General features: G+C 40.9%; 1 protein-coding gene across 1 annotated transcript in view; it reads right to left on the bottom strand.

Annotated features, from left to right (window-relative positions):
• Positions 1 to 2,268: 2,268 nt before the first annotated feature.
• Positions 2,269 to 17,644, bottom strand: part of mamdc2a (MAM domain containing 2a) — a 52,924-nt gene continuing 37,548 nt past the window's right edge. Inside the window, exons 10-15 of the mRNA XM_061981032.1 lie at positions 15,497 to 15,762; positions 11,504 to 11,600; positions 10,358 to 10,504; positions 6,537 to 6,796; positions 4,411 to 4,495; positions 2,269 to 2,729 (exon numbers count right to left, since the gene is read on the bottom strand). Of these exons, the coding sequence (XP_061837016.1) occupies positions 2,674 to 2,729; positions 4,411 to 4,495; positions 6,537 to 6,796; positions 10,358 to 10,504; positions 11,504 to 11,600; positions 15,497 to 15,762 (911 nt within the window). The 3' untranslated portion in view covers positions 2,269 to 2,673. The remainder of the gene's footprint in view (positions 2,730 to 4,410; positions 4,496 to 6,536; positions 6,797 to 10,357; positions 10,505 to 11,503; positions 11,601 to 15,496; positions 15,763 to 17,644) is intronic.

Genomic DNA, 17,644 nt, shown 5'->3' with positions numbered 1-17,644 from the left:
AAGGGATTTTTAGAAATGTTGGCCAACTGAAAAGTATGAAAATGAAAAATATGAGCATGTACAATACTCAATACTTGGTTGGAGCTCCTTTTGCCTCAATTACTGTGTTAATGCGGCGTGGCATGGAGTCGATGAGTTTCTGGCACTGCTCAGGTGTTATGAGAGCCCAGGTTGCTCTGATAGTGGCCTTCAACTCTTCTGCGTTTTTGGGTCTGGCATTCTGCATCTTCCTTTTCTCAATACCCCACAGATTTTCTATGGGGCTAAGGTCAGGGGAGTTGGCGGGCCAATTTAGAACAGAAATACCATGGTCCGTAAACCAGGCACGGGTAGATTTTGCGCTGTGTGCAGGCGCCAAGTCCTGTTGGAACTTGAAATCTCCATCTCCATAGAGCAGGTCAGCAGCAGGAAGCATGAAGTGCTCTAAAACTTGCTGGTAGATGGCTGCGTTGACCCTGGATCTCAGGAAACAGAGTGGACCGACACCAGCAGATGACATGGCACCCCAAACCATCACCCAACCATGCAAATTTTGCATTTCCTTTGGAAATCGAGGTCCCAGAGTCTGGAGGAAGACAGGAGAGGCACAGGATCCACGTTGCCTGAAGTCTAGTGTAAAGTTTCCACCATCAGTGATGGTTTGGGGTGCCATGTCATCTGCTGGTGTCGGTCCACTCTGTTTCCTGAGATCCAGGGTCAACGCAGCCGTCTACCAGCAAGTTTTAGAGCACTTCATGCTTCCTGCTGCTGACCTGCTCTATGGAGATGGAGATTTCAAGTTCCAACAGGACTTGGCGCCTGCACACAGCGCAAAATCTACCCGTGCCTGGTTTACGGACCATGGTATTTCTGTTCTAAATTGGCCCGCCAACTCCCCTGACCTTAGCCCCATAGAAAATCTGTGGGGTATTGTGAAAAGGAAGATGCAGAATGCCAGACCCAAAAACGCAGAAGAGTTGAAGGCCACTATCAGAGCAACCTGGGCTCTCATAACACCTGAGCAGTGCCAGAAACTCATCGACTCCATGCCACGCCGCATTAACGCAGTAATTGAGGCAAAAGGAGCTCCAACCAAGTATTGAGTATTTTACATGCTCATATTTTTCATTTTCATACTTTTCAGTTGGCCAACATTTCTAAAAATCCCTTTTTTGTATTAACCTTAAGTAATATTCTAATTTTGTGACACACGGAATTTTGGATTTTCATTTGTTGCCACTTCAAATCATCAAAATTAAATGAAATAAACATTTGAATGCATCAGTCTGTGTGCAATGAATAAATATAATGTACAAGTTACACCTTTTGAATGCAATTACTGAAATAAATCAAGTTTTTCAAAATATTCTAATTTACTGGCTTTTACCTGTATATATATCTCTTTATATATATATATATATATATATATATATACATATCTCTTTATATATAAGCGGTAGAAAATGGATGGATGGATATATATATATATATATATATATATATATATCTTTATATATATATATATATATCTTTATATATATATATATATATATATATATATATATATATATATATATATATATATATATATATATATATATATGTGTGTGTGTGAAAAATATTTGATGATATTATTGATCTATATTTATATATTTTAAGATTTATAAATACATATGTGAATATTTATACATATACATTTATATATACATATATACACATGTACATTTATATATGCATACATTTATATGTGTATATATATATATATATATATATATATATATATATATATATATATATATATATATATATATATATATATATATATATATGTATATAATAATAAAGTAATAAGGTAATATTAAAGGACATGAATACATGTTTTATGAAATAAACAATATTAATAAATGGCGTGAATATTCATCCAATTTTTACTGATATATGTATAATAAAATAAACAATAATAATAAAATAATAAATATATTGTAAAATAAACAATATTAATAAAGGACGTGAATATATGTATAACAAATAAACAATAATAATAAAAGACTAAATATATTTATTGTAAAATAAATAATAATAATAAAGAAGTGAATATATGTATAATAAAATAAACAATAATAAAAAACTACATATACTGATTGTAAAATAAACAATAATAATAAAAGAAGTGAATATATGTATAATAAAATAAACAATAATAATAAAAGACTAAATATATTGATTGTAAAATAAAAAATATTAATAAAAGACGTGAATATATGTATAATAAAATAAACAACAATAATAAAAGACTAAATATATTTATTGTAAAATAAACAATATTATTAAAAGACGTGAATATATGTATAGTAAAATAAACAACAATAATAAAAGACTAAATATATTTGTTGTAAAATAACAATATTAATAAAGGAGTGTGCGCGGTGGATCAGTGGCTAGCATATCGGCCTCAGTCAGGAGGTTGATGGTTCAAATCTGTGTTGGAGTGAGATCTCCCTGTCACGTTTTAAAACATGCACGTTATGTCAGTTATATTTCTGTGTCCTGTGATTGGCTGCGGAACAGTCCCCCCACACCCCTTCACCTACAGGCAGCTGGGATAGACTCCAGCTGACCTTTGACCCAGAAGGAAATGAGTGCATACAAGAACGACGTGAAGCGACTAAATAATAAACAGGAAGATGTCTTCTTCTACACTTCATTGAAGTCCTCTGAGGACCCTGAGGAGGAAGTGATGTCATCAGCGTCTGACGAGGACAAGCACACAGGAAATGATTACATAAAAAACATGTCAATCAACAACTTATGTCATCATCAAGTTCATGAATATTCAACAACTTATGTCACCATGTTCATGAATATTCAACAATTTATGTCATCGTGTTCATGGATATTCAACGACTTATGTCATCATGTTCATGGATACTCAACAACTTATGTCATCATGTTCATGGATACTCAACAACTTATGTCATCATGTTCATGAATATTCAACAACTTATGTAATCATGTTCATGAATATTCAACAACGTATGTCACCATGTTCATGAATATTCAACAACTTATGTCACCATGTTCATGAATATTCAACAACTTATGTCACCATGTTCATGAATATTCAACAATTTGGGTCATCGTGTTCATGAATATTCAACGAATTATGTCATAATGTTCATGAATATTCAACAATTTATGTCATGTTCATGAATATTCAACACCTTATGTCACCATGTTCATGAATATTCAACCATTTGGGTCATCATCCATCCATCCATTTTTCTACCGCTTAATCCCTTCGGGGTCACTGGAGGCCATCTCAGCTACAATCGGGCGGAAGGCGGTGTACACCCTGGACAAGTCGCCACCTCATCACAGGGCCAACACAGACAACATTCACACTCATCATGTTCATGAATATTCAACTATTTGTGTCATCATGTTCATGAATATTCAACAACTTATGTCATAATGTTCATGAATATTTAACAACTTATGTCATCATGTTCATGAATATTCAACTATTTGTGTCATCATGTTCAAGAATATTCAACAACTTATATCATCATCATGTTCATGAATATTCAACAATTTATGTCATCATGTTCATGAATATTCAACAACTTATGTCACAATGTTCATGAATATTCAACAATTTGTGTCATCATGTTCATGAATATTCAACAACTTATGTCGTCATCATCATGTTCATGAATATCCAAGAACTTATGTCATCATGTTCATAAATATTCAACAGCTTATGTCATCATGTTCATGAATATTCAACAACTTATGTCATCATGTTCATGAATATTCAACAGCTTATGTCATGTTCATGAATACTCAACAACTTATGTCATCATGTTCATGAATATTCAACAACTTAAGTAATTGTGTTCATGAATATTCAACTTATGTCATCATCATCATCATCATCATCATGTTCATGAATATTCAACAACTCATGTAGTTGTCTTCATGAATATTAAACAACTTATGTCATCATCATCATGTTCATGAATATTCAACAACTGATGTCGTCATGTTCATGAATATTCAACAACTTGTGTCATCATGGTCATGAATATTCAACAACTTATGTCATCGTCAAGTTCATGAATATTCAACAACTTATGTCACCATGTTCATGAATATGCAACAACTTGTGCCACCATGTTTATGAATATTCAACAACTTGTGCCACCATGTTCATGAATAGTCAACAACTTGTGCCACCATGTTCATGAATAGTCAACAACTTATGTCATCACGTTCATGAATATTCAACAACTTATGTCGTCGTCATCATCATCATCATGTTCATGAATATTCAACAACTTATGTCATCATCATCATATTTATGAATACTTAACCACGTATGTCATCATAATGTTCATGAATATTCATTAGTACTGTAGTTGATGTGCTGACCTTCACAAGGACCACTTTGGAAGCGCACGTCGTCGATGGCGATATCACTCCGCAGGGATGGACCTCGAATGGCTTCAAAGACAATCTGCAATATCAATAAAGTGATGATCACGTCTGAAGAAGAAAAATCTTTGACATTAATTGTGTCAAAGCAGACAAATTATCTGCTATTTTATTTGCTCTCTACATATTCTGATTAATGTTTTTATGAATGTCTTTCATTAATTTTTGATCAATAGTTATTATTTGCATTATTTGTAAATATTTTTAAATCAAGATTTTACCAATGTTTTCAAGTATCATTTTGAATTAATATTTGTAATTAGTATTACAACAGTTGCATTAAATATTTTGATTATTTTTTATAATAGTATTGGTAATTGAAATACTAAATTAATAATTAAATTAATATTTTAACTATTATTTCTAATTAATGTTTGTAATTAATATTTCATTTAAATATATAACTAACTTTTACTTCATTTAATATTGATTTATTATTCTAATCGACATTAACTAAAGTCTTACAATCCTTCAGAAATTCTGAAGGTTTTTTTTATGTTTAAAGACAATTTGTGTGTATTTGTAATGTAATAACTATGTACTAACACAGAGGTAATAATAGAAGTGTAACAACACGGAGGTGTGATAATAACAGCGGTGCATTAACACAGTGGTGTAATAACACAGAGGTGTAATAACACAGAAGTGTAATAACACAGAGGTGTAACAACACAGAGGTGTAACAACACAGAGGTGTAATAACACAGAGGTGTAATAACACAGAGGTGTAATAACAGAGGTGTAATAACACAGAGGTGTAATAACACAGAGGTGTACTAACACAGAGGTGTAATAACAGAGGTATAATAACAGAGGTGTAATAACACAGAGGTGTAACAACACAGAGGTGTAACAACACAGAGTTGTAACAACACAGAGTTGTAATAACACAGAGTTGTAATAACAGAGGTGTAACAACACAGATGTGTAACAACACAGAGGTGTAATAACACAGATGTGTAATAACAGAGGTGTAGTAACACAGAGGTGTAATAACACAGAGGTGTAATAACACAGAGGTGTAATAACAGAGGTGTAATAACAGAGGTGTAATAACAGAGGTGTAATAACACAGAGGTGTAATAACAGAGGTGTAGTAATAACAGAGGTGTAATAACACAGAGGTGTAACAACACAGAGGTGTAATAACACAGAGGTGTAATAACACGGAGGTGTAATAACAGAAGTGTAACAACACAGAAGTGTAATAACACAGAAGAGTAATAACACAGAGGTGTAATAACAGAGGTGTAATAACAGAGGTGTAATAACACAGAGGTGTAACAACACAGAGGTGTAATAACACAGAGGTGTAATAACACAGATGTGTAATACAGAGGTGTAGTAACACAGAGGTGTAATAACACAGAGGTGTAATAACACAGAGGTGTAATAACACAGATGTGTAATAACAGAGGTGTAGTAACACAGAGGTGTAGTAACACAGAGGTGTAATAACACAGAGGTGTAATAACACAGAGGTGTAATAACACAGAGGTGTAATAACACAGAGGTGTAATAACAGAGGTGTAATAACACAGAGGTGTAATAACACAGAGGTGTAACAACACAGAGGTGTAATAACACAGAGGTGTAACAACACAGAGGTGTAATAACACAGAGGTGTAATAACACAGAGGTGTAATAACAGAGGTGTAACAACACAGAGGTGTAATAACACAGAGGTGTAATAACACAGAAGTGTAATAACACAGAAGAGTAATAACACAGAAGAGTAACAACACAGAGGTGTAATAACAGAGGTGTAATAACACAGAGGTGTAATAACAGAGGTGTAACAACACAGAGGTGTAACAACACAGAGGTGTAATAACACAGAGGTGTAATAACACAGAGGTGTAATAACAGAGGTGTAATAACACAGAGGTGTAATAACACAGAGGTGTAATAACAGAGGTGTAATAACACAAAGGTGTAATAACAAAGAGGTGTAATAACACGAAGGTGTAATAACAGAGGTGTAATAACACAGAGGTGTAATAACAGAGGTGTAATAACAGAGGTGTAACAACACAGAGGTGTAACAACACAGGTGTATTTACCTGGTGACGTAGGTGACAGGTGTAGTCGACCATGGCCTTCATCCAAGACACGCTCTGTTCGCCGTGTCGCCTCCACAGCGGTGTGTCGCGTTCAGTGTCTTCCTGACGCAACAGAACTCGCAAGGTTCCAGTTCCAGAGCCGAACATGTGGTAGTAGAAGACCAAGCAGTGCGGCGCTGAGGAGCCTCTCAGGTCAGAGGTCAGCAGGTGGGCCTTGTTGCCATGACGCATGTGTGACGCCTCGATGTACATGAAGTAACCTGCACAAAAGAAAATATCACAAGTATTCATCAAGTAGGACAGTAGTACTACAGTACTTCATTCCTGCTTCAACCATACACAATACTACTCAAGGTAATCAACCCAGTTGGTAGCTAGTAGTACAAGTAGTAATAGTATTTGTCGCAGTAGTAGTAGCAACAGTAGTAGTAGTAGCAACAGTAGTAGTACTACAAGAAGTAGTAGTAGTAGGTTGATGCAGGAGGAAGACCTGAGGGACCGGGTAGGAACATTGATGTGTCGGAGGTCAGACCAGTATGGCGGGGCGAGGTTATGGATAGCTTTGAATGTATGGAGGAGGACCTTGTAGTTGATGGGAAGCCGGTGGAGTTGGTGAAGAACGCGGGTGATGTGACTGATGACGGGAGTTCTGGTGATTACACGGGCAGCAGTGTTCTGGACTAGTTAGACTTTATGGAGGAGTTTGTGGGGGAGACCAAAGAGCAGGGAGTTGCAACAATCCAGACGGAAAGTGACAAGAGAGTGGACAAGGATTGCAGGACTATCGGGAGGGAGTGAAGAGCGGAGACGGTTGATGTTACGGAGGTGGAAATAGGCAGATCGGATGGTGTTAAGGCGGTGGAAATAGGTGGAGGCGGTTGATGTTACGAAGGTGGAAATAGGCAGATCGGATGGTGTTAAGGCGGTGGAAATAGGTGGAGGCGGTTGATGTTACGGAGGTGGAAATAGGCGGATCGAATGGTGTTATGACGGTGGGAATAGGCGGAGGCGGTTGATGTTACGGAGGTGGAAATAGGCGGAGGCGGTTGATGTTACGGAGGTGGAAATAGGCAGATCGGATGGTGTTAAGGCGGTGGAAATAGGTGAAGGCGGTTGATGTTACGGATGTGGAAATAGGCGGATCGAATGGTGTTATGGCGGTGGAAATAGGTGGAGGCGGTTGATGTTACGGAGGTGGAAATAGGTGGAGGCGGTTGATGTTACGGAGGTGGAAATAGGCAGATCGGATGGTGTTAAGGCGGTGGAAATAGGCGGAGGCGGTTGATGTTACGGAGGTGGAAATAGGCGTAGGCGGTTGATGTTAGGAGGTAGAAATAGGCGGAAAAGGTTGATGTTAAGGAGGTGGAAATAGGCGGAGACGGTTGGTGTAACGGAGGTGGAAATAGGCGGATCGTTGTTATGGTGGTGGGAATCGTTGTTATGGCGGTGGGAATAGGTGGAGGCGGTTGATGTTACGAAGGTGGAAATAGGCGGATGTCGTTGATGTTAAGGAGGTGGAAATAGGCGGAGACGGTTGATGTTAAGGAGGTAGAAATAGGCGGAGACGGTTGATTTTACGGAGGTGGAAATAGGCGGTTGATGTAACGGAAGTGGAAATGGACGGAGACGGTTGATGTTACGGAGGTGGAAATGGACAGAGGCTGTTGATGTCACAGAGGTGGAAATAGGCGGACATGGTTGATGTCACGGAGGTGGAAATAGGCGGAGGCGGTTGATGTTATGGAGGTGGAAATAGGCGGAGGCGGTTGATGTTATGGAGGTGGAAATGGACAGAGGCGGTTGATGTTACGTAGGTGGAAATTGACGGAGACGGTTGATGTTACAGAGGTGGAAATGGACGGAGACGGTTGTCACGGAGGTGGAAATGGACGGAGACAGTTGATCTTACGGAGATGGAAATAGGCGGACAAGGTTGATGTAATAGAGGTGGAAATAGGCAGAGGCATTTGATGTTATGGAGGTGGAAATGGACGGAGACAGTTGATGTTACAGAGGTGGAAATAGGCGGTTGATGTTACAGAGGTGGAAATGGACAGGCGGTTGATGTTACGTAGGTGGAAATTGACGGAGACGGTTGATGTTACGGAGGTGGAAATAGGCGGACAAGGTTGATGTAATAGAGGTGGAAATAGGCAGAGGCATTTGATGTTATGGAGGTGGAAATAGGCGGAGGCGGTTGATGTTATGGAGGTGGAAATGGACGGAGACGGTTGATGTTACGGAGGTGGAAATAGGCGGTTGATGTTACAGAGGTGGAAATGGACAGAGGAGGTTGATGTTACGTAGGTGGAAATTGACGGAGACGGTTGATGTTACGCAGGTGGAAATGGACGGAGACGGTTGATGTTACAGAGGTGGAAATGGACGGGGACGGTGGATGTCACGGAGGTGGAAAGTGACGGAGACGGTTGATGTTACGGAGGTGGAAATAGGCAGAGGCGGTTGATGTTACGGAGGTGGAAATAGGCGGAGACGATTGATGTTTCGGTGGGAGGCGGTTGATGTTACGGAGGTGGAAATAGGCGGAGGCGGTTGATGTTATTGGAGGTTGAAATAGGCGGAGGCAGTTGGTGTTACGTAGGTGGAAATAGGCGGAGGCAGTTGATGTTACGGAGGTGGAAATAGTCGGATGGGATGGTGTTGTTGATGTGGGTATGAAATGACAGAGTGCACCCAGACTCTTAATATGGGAGGAGGGTTGAGACCAAGGAGTTGTTTATGGGGACGGTGAAACTGGGGTGCTTGTAGAGTGGACTTAGAACCATTGAGGACTCCCTCTGTTTAATCGCTGTTCATTTGAAGAAAATGACTTGTGATCCAGGATTTTTTTTTCCTGTAAGCAGGCACAAAGAAAGGAAGGAGGAAAGGTGGAAGAGGGTTTGGAGGAAACGTAGAGATGGGTGTCATCTGCGATGAAAAGGTATGGGAGGGTATAGAAAGTATAGGGCTGAGGACAGAGCCCTGGGGTACACCAGAAGAAAGCGGGGATGAGAATGAACTTGAAGAACTGAATACGGTCACAAAGATAGGAGTGAAACCAGGCTAGGGGGGTGTCGGATAAACCAATGGAGGCTCGTCGATGAAGGAGGGTGGAATGACATGTGGTGTCGGAGTGTGGAATGACATGTGGTGCCAGAGGGCGGAATGACATGTGGTGCCGAAAGGCAGAATGACATGTGGTGCCGGAGGGCGGAATGACATGTGGTGCCGAAGGGCAGAATGACATGTGGTGCCGAAGGGTAGAATGATATGTGGTGCCGCAGGGCGGAATGACATGTGGTGTCGGAGTGTGGAATGACATGTGGTGCCGGAGGGCGGAATGACATGTGGTGCCGGAGGGCGGAATGACATGTGGTTCCGGAGGGCGGAATGACATGTGGTGTCGGAGGCTGGAATGACATGTGGTGTCAAATGCAGCGCTCAGATCAAGGAAGGTGAGGATGGATAAGAGTCCTGAGTCAGCTGCCAACAGAAGGTCATTTGTGATTTTGAGAAGAGCGGTTTCTGTGGGGTCAAAACTGGACTGGAACTGTTCATAAAGGTTGTTGCTGCACAGATGGCCATGGATCTGGAAAGCTACCGTTTGTTCCAGGATTCTTGAGAGAAATTGCAGGTTGGAGATAGGACGAAGATATTGGGCTCTGAACCAGGTTTCTTCAGGGGTGGTGTACAGTCGCGGTTTTGAAAGTAGTAGTAGTAGGAGTAGTAGCAGTAGTAGTAGCACCAGAAGTAGTAGTAGTAGCAGTAGTACTAATACAAGTAGTAGTAGTACATGAAGTAGTAGTAGTAGTAGTACTCACCTACCCCAGTAGTGTGGTCTCCTCTGGGGCCCGTGTAAGATGTGGGGGTGTGGCCTCGAAGCCGCAGCCAATCAGCTTGATCATGTGTGGTGTCCTGAATGAAACCACAAAGTCCACTTTCAAAAGTACACTGACCTGGCAAGGAACCTGAGGACCAAACATAGAAGAATCCTTCTTATTTATACTTAATATACTTTATATATAGTATATACTTCATATACACTTGATTGTTAGTACATATACTTTATATATACTTCATTTACACTTTGTTAGTACATATACTTTATATATACTTCATATACACTTTATACTTAATATACTTTATATATACTTCATATACACTTTATTGTTAGTACACACACACATATATATACATATATATATATATATATATATATATATATGTGTGTATATATATATATATATATACATATATATATATATATATATATATATATATATATATATATACACTTTATACATCATATACTTTATATATACTTCATATACACTTTATTGTTAGTACATACACTTTTTATCTATATACTTCCTATACACTTGATTGTTAGTACATATACTTTATACATACTTCAGTATTATTATTTATGTATATGATATTGTATACTGAATGTATTATTATTAATGTATAAGATATTGTATATTGAAATTATTGTTTATGTGTATGACATTTTATACTAAAATTATTATTAGTGTATATATTGTATATTTGAAATTATTATTATTAGTGTATATGATATTGTATATTGAAGTTGTTATTAATGAATTTGATATTGAATGTTGAAATTATTATTTATGTATATGATATTGTATATTGAAGTTATTATTAGTGTAGATGATATTGTATATTGAAGTTATTATTATTAGTGTATATGATATTGTATATCGAAGTTATTATTAGTATACATGATAGTGTATATCAAAGTTACTATTAGTGTATATGTTATTGTGTATTGAAGTTATTATTATTAGTGTATATGATATCATACATCAAAGTTATTATTATTAGTGTATATGATATTGTATATCAAAGTTATTATTATTAGTGTATATGATATTGTATATCGGAGTTATTATTATTAGTGTATATGATATTGTATGTTGCCTGACATGAAATGAAAAGAAAACCTTTTGCTATGCGGCAGTCTCCCAGGCGGACAGTGATGTCATCGATGGCCAGCAGACCACATTCCCAGAAGTTGCTACAAATGCTGACAAACACCATCTAGGAAACACACAACTTGTATCATTTCATGACAAATGAGTTAGTATTGTAGTTGAATACGGTCTCACAATTAATATCCCCATCAGAACTCCTCGTCCATGAAGAGTTCTTTAATATGTCTGCACAGGAAGTCTTTTATACTGATAATGTCTGCACAGGAAGTCAATGTTCATGTATGTGAGAGTGTACAAATATTACTATTAACTATCTGTTATTTAGCTGGGGACACCCTACAACTATCTCTAGGGGTCCCCACAACCCACTCTATGTATATGGGTTATACTTGTACTTGTACTTGTATAGCGCTTTTCTACCTTCAAGGTACTCAAAGCGCTTTGACACTACTTCCACATTTACCCATTCACACACACATTCACACACTGATGGAGGGAGCTGCCATGCAAGGCGCTAACCAGCACCTATCAGGAGCAAGGGTGAAGTGTCTTGCTCAGGACACAACGGACATGACGAGGTTGGTACTAGGTGGGGATTGAACCAGGGACCCTCGGGTCGCGCACGGCCATTCTTCCACTGCGCCACGCCGTATATTTAGTTTGCCTTTTCTTTGGCCCACCCCTATAATGTTATTCATGTTCTCTACCTACAGTAAAAAGCAGCATCTATCTATAACTTGACAAAAAAAACAATGACTTGCGTGATAAAAACAATGACCTCTATGCCCACTCATAGGAGGGGGCATGGAGGTCGGGTGCAGTGTGAGCTGGGCGGCAGTCGAAGGCAGTGCACTTGGCGGTCCAGAGAAGGCTAGAGAAGTTCGCTCTTAGGACGTGGACCGTCACCTCGCTGGGGGGAAAGGAGCCTGAGCTGGTTTGTGAGGTGGAGAAGTTCCGGCTAGATATAGTCGGACTTATCTCGACGCACAGCGAGGGCTCTGGAACCAGTCGTCTCCAGAGGGGCTGGACTCTCTTCTAGTCTGGCGTTGTCAGCAGTGAGAGGAGAAGGGCGTAGGTGGCAATACTTGTTGCCCCGCAGCTCAGAGCCTGTATGTTGGAGTTTAACCCGGTGGACGAGAGGGTAACTTCTCTCTGCCTCCGGGTGGGGGACGGGTCCTGACTGTTGTTTGTTCTTACGCACCAAACAGCAGCTCAGAGTACCCACCCTTTTTGGAGTCCTTAAAGGCAGTAGTGGAAAAACCTCCTCAGGTGATTCGCTTATTCTACTGGGGGACTTCAACGCTCACGTTGGTAACGGCAGTGAGACTTGAAGAGGTGCGGTTGGGAGGAACGGCCTCCCTGCTCTGAACCCGATTGGTGTTTTGTTATTGGACTTTTGTGCTCCTCACAGATTGTCTATAACAAACACCATGTTCACACAAATGGGTGTCCATATGTGCTCTTGGCACCTGGACACCCTAGGCCGCCGTTCCATGATTGACTTTGCGCTTGCGTCATTGGATTTGAGGTCTCATGTTTTCGACACTAGGGTGAAGAGAGGGTGGGAGCTTTCAACCGATCATCACCGGGCGGTGAGTTGGCTCCAGTGGTGGGGGAGAACGCCGGCCAGACCTGGAAGGCCCAAACGCATAGTGAGGGTCTTCTGGGAATGTCTGGCAGAGTCTCCCATCAGGGAAAGTTTCAATTCCCACTTCCGGAAGAACTTTGAACATGTTACGAGGGAGGAGCTGGATATTGAGTCCGAGTAGACTATGTTCGGTGCCTCTTTTGTCGAGGCGGCTGATCGGAGCTGTGGCCGCAAGGTGGTCAGTGCCTGCCATGGCGGTAATCCCAGGTGAGGGATGTCGTCAAGCTGAAGAAGGAGTCCTATCAGGTCCTTTCGGCTCATGGGACTCCCAAGGCAGCGGACAAGTACCGACAGGCCAAGCGGTGTGTGGCTTCAGCGGTCGCAGAGGCAAAAACTCGGGACATCGGTGGAGTTCGGAGAAGCCATGGAGAACGACTTCGAGATGGCTTTCAAGTGATTCTGGACCACCAATCGCCGCCTCAGGAGGGGGAAACAGCACACTGTGAACACCGTGTATGGTGGGTATGGTGAGCTGCTGACCTCGACTCAGGGTGTTGTGGATCGTTGTAAGGAATACTTCGAAGACCTCCTGAATCCCACCTAAATGTCTTCCAATGAGGAAACAGTGCCTGGGGACTCTGTGGTAGGCTCTCCTATTTCTGGTGTTTAAGTTGCCGAGGTAGTTAAGAAGCTCCTTGGTGGCAGGGCCAAGGGGGGTAGATTAGATCGCCTGGAGTTCCTTAAGGCTCTGGATGCTGGGAGGCTGCTGTGGTTGACGAGACTCTGTGTGGACATTAGGGGCCGGTGCCTATGGATTGGCAGACCGGGGTGGTGGTTCCTCTCTTCACGATGGGGAACATGAGGGTGTGTTACAGCTATTGCGGAATCACACCCCTCAGCCTTCCCGGGAGAGGAGGCTATGCCGGAGAGTCGAACCTCCGTGAGAAGCTTTGTCAATCAGGAGGAGCTCTGAGTAAAGCTGCTCCTCCACATCGAGAGGAGCCAGATGATGTGGTTCGGGCATCTGGTCAGGATGGCACCAGAACGCCTCCCTAGGGAAAGACCCAGGACACGTTGGGAAGACTACGTCTCCCAGCTGGCCGAGGAACGCCTCGGGATCCCCCAGGTGGTGCAGGACAAAGTGGCTTGGGAGAAGGAAGTCTGGGCTTCTCTGCTTAGGCTGCTGCCCCCGCGACCTCATCTCGGATAAGTGGAAGAAAATGGATGGATGGTTTTGTATGGATAAAATATAAAACATGGTCTTGCATAAATAGAATATGGAATATCTAGAAGATACGAGTTTGACTTTTGAATTATTTTGAGACTTTGGGTTTGAGCGACTAAATATTTGCATGTAATAAAAGGTACAAACTTGATGACACACAAATATAAAACAATACGCTTTTTGGCCAAAGAATGTGTCTTTTTAAGAATATTTATGAGCAGAATTATGGCGTCTGTTTGCGTTTCTCTTGGTGTTGACACGGAGTGCTGCATTATGAATAAATACACGAGTCAGCAACATCCCTGCTTTCTGATTGGTCGCATTCAAGGGCAACTGCACTTTTTTTTTTAATCATTCACAATTCTTATGTAAAACAAGAACACAAATGTTTTTCTTTGTTTATGGATTCTAAAATACAGCAAGGTTACTAACAATGCAGATAATTAGAGTACACTACTGCGCCCATAAAGTCTTCCAAAAAACATCCCAAAACTGCCAAAAATACTTCTTTACATGTCGTGACCTGGTTATTAACAAGTTTTAGCGATATTGTTATTATAAGCGCTAACGCAGAGGAACTACTTTTAGTGGTGCCGTGATCACAGAGAGCTAACTAGCTTATGCTGCTATATTGACATATTGAGCTGCTGCATCGCCTCTAAGTTGGTGAAAGTTAATTCTAGATGATAAATCAGGTCTCTCACCTGGATAGTAGAAGGTTGTAGACATAATCTGACAAGTTGGTCAACTTTGACATCCAACTTAGACCCGGAGATGGCCAGAAAGACACAACAAAAAACGCTTGTTTTTTTAACCCTTTGTGAGGATGATGAATTTTCGATGTAAAAGAGAAGATATAAACGGCAGGCTTTATCCCAGTGAGAGCAGACATTGTACAGTAAGTGATTGTTTTATTACGTTTGTTGTCTCTCATCAAGTTTTGTTGTTGTTGAAGGAAAGGTGATTGTTGTGATGCGTCTGTGAAATTAATATGCTTAAAATGATCTAAATATGTAAATATTACATGTTATTATGAATGTTACTACATTACATATATACTGTACTTACAGTGTGTATATAAAACCTTGGAGGTTTTTTAGAGCGCTTTATAGACCGAATAGAGCGACTCATATTAGCTCCATTGTTAGTGACACACACTTCCTGTCCAGTTCTAGGTGTTCACCCTCACCTTGGTCACCATGGGCTTCATGTAGGTGATCTCCACCTGCATCCACACGTCTTTGGAGGTCTCGGCCAGGCTCCAGACCTTGTCTTGGGCCACGTTGTTTTCGTCGTAGATGTAAAGAGCCAGAGCGTTGTCTGCCTTCCTGAAGCCACGGAGCAGGTAGTAGAAGCTCAGGCAGTACTTGTGCCTGCCAGGCAGGAACGGACCGTGAAGCCGACCCACGTAGCCCGGCATGGAGGAGAAGCGCGTGTTTGCCAGCAACATGCCGCCTGGAAAGATGGCCGAGAAGAACAATCATCACAACTCGCAGTCTGGAAAATAATATTACTAGAATTACACATTTCACTTCTCCCGTTTCCATGAGTTGGGAAATTGTGTTAGATGTAAATATAAACGGAATACAATGATTTGCAAATCCTTTTCAACCCATATTCAATTGAATGCACTACAAAGACAAGATATTTAATGTTCAAACTCATAAACTTTTTTTTTTTTTTTGCAAATAATAATTAACTTAGAATTTCATGGCTGCAACATGTGCCAAAGTAGTTGGGAAAGGGCATGTTCACCACTGTGTTACATCACCTTTTCTTTTAACAACACTCAATAAACAATTGGGAACTGAGGAAACAAATTCTTAAAGCTTTGAAAGTGGAATTCTTTCCCATTCTTGTTTTATGTAGAGCTTCAGTCGTTCAACAGTCCGGGGTCTCCGCTGTCGTATTATACGCTTTATATTCCGCCACACATTTGCGATGGGAGACAGGTCTGGACTGCAGGCGGGCCAGGAAAGTACCTGCACTCTTTTTTTACGAAGCCACGCTGTTGTAACACGTGCTGAATGTGGCTTGGCATTGTCTTGCTGAAATAAGCAGGGGCGTCCATGAAAAAGACGGCGCTTAGATGGCAGCATACGTTGTTCCAAAACCTGTATGTACCTTTCAGCATAAATGGTGCTTTCACAGATGTGTAAGTTACCCATGCCTTGGGCACTAATGCACCCCCATACCATCACAGATGCTGGCTTTTGAACTTTGCGTCGATAACAGTCTGGATGGTTCGCTTCCCCTTTGGTCCGGATGACACGATGTCGGATATTTCCAAAACAATTTGAAATGTGGACATGTCAGACCACAGAACACGTTTCCACTTTGCATGAGTCCATCTTAGATGATCTCGGGCCCAGAGAAGCTGGCGGCGTTTCTGAATATTGTTGATAAATGGCTTTCGCTTTGCATAGTAGAGCTTTAACTTGCACTTACAGATGTAGCGACGAACTGTATTTAGTGACAGTGGTTTTCTGAAGTGTTCCTGAGCCCATGTGGTGATATCCTTTAGAGATTGATGTCGGTTTTTGATACAGTGCCGTCTGAGGGATCGAAGGTTTCCAGCCATGCCGCTTACGTGGAGTGATTTCTCCAGACTCTCTGAACCTTTTGATGATATTATGGACTGTAGATGTTGAAATCCCTAAATTTCTTGCAATTGCACTTTGAGAAACGTTGTTTTTAAACTGTTTGACTATTTGCTCACGCAGTTGTGGACAAAGGGGTGTACCTCGCCCCATCCTTTCTTGTGAAAGACTGAGCATTTTTTGGGAAGCTGTTTTTATACCCAATCATGGCACCCACCTGTTCCCAATTAGCCTGCACACCTGTGGGATGTTCCAAATAAGTGTTTGATGAGCATTTCTCAACTTTATCAGTATTTATTGCCACCTTTCCCAACTTCTTTGTCACGTGTTGCTGGCATCAAATTCTTAAGTTAATGATTATTTGCACAAAAAATTTTTTTTATCAGTTTGACCATCAAATATGTTGTCTTTGTAGCATCCATCCATTTGCTACCGCTTATTCCCTTCGGGGTTGTGGGGGGCGCTGGAGCCTATCTCAGCTACAATCGTGCGGAAGGCGGGGTACACCCTGGACAAGTCGCCACCTCATCGCAGGGCCAACACAGACAGACAGACAACATTCACACTCACATTCACACACTAGGGCCAATTTAGTGTTGCCAATCAACCTATCCCCAGGTGCATGTTTTTGGAGGTGGGAGGAAGCCGGAGTACCCGGAGGGAACCCACGCAGTCACGGGGAGAACATGCAAACTCCACACAGAAAGATCCCGAGGCCGGGATTGAACTCACGACTA

This window comes from Nerophis lumbriciformis, linkage group LG20, assembly GCF_033978685.3.
Source record: "Nerophis lumbriciformis linkage group LG20, RoL_Nlum_v2.1, whole genome shotgun sequence".
In the NCBI taxonomy this organism is placed as follows: domain Eukaryota; kingdom Metazoa; phylum Chordata; class Actinopteri; order Syngnathiformes; family Syngnathidae; genus Nerophis; species Nerophis lumbriciformis.
This window is presented reverse-complemented; position numbering and strand designations above follow the sequence as displayed.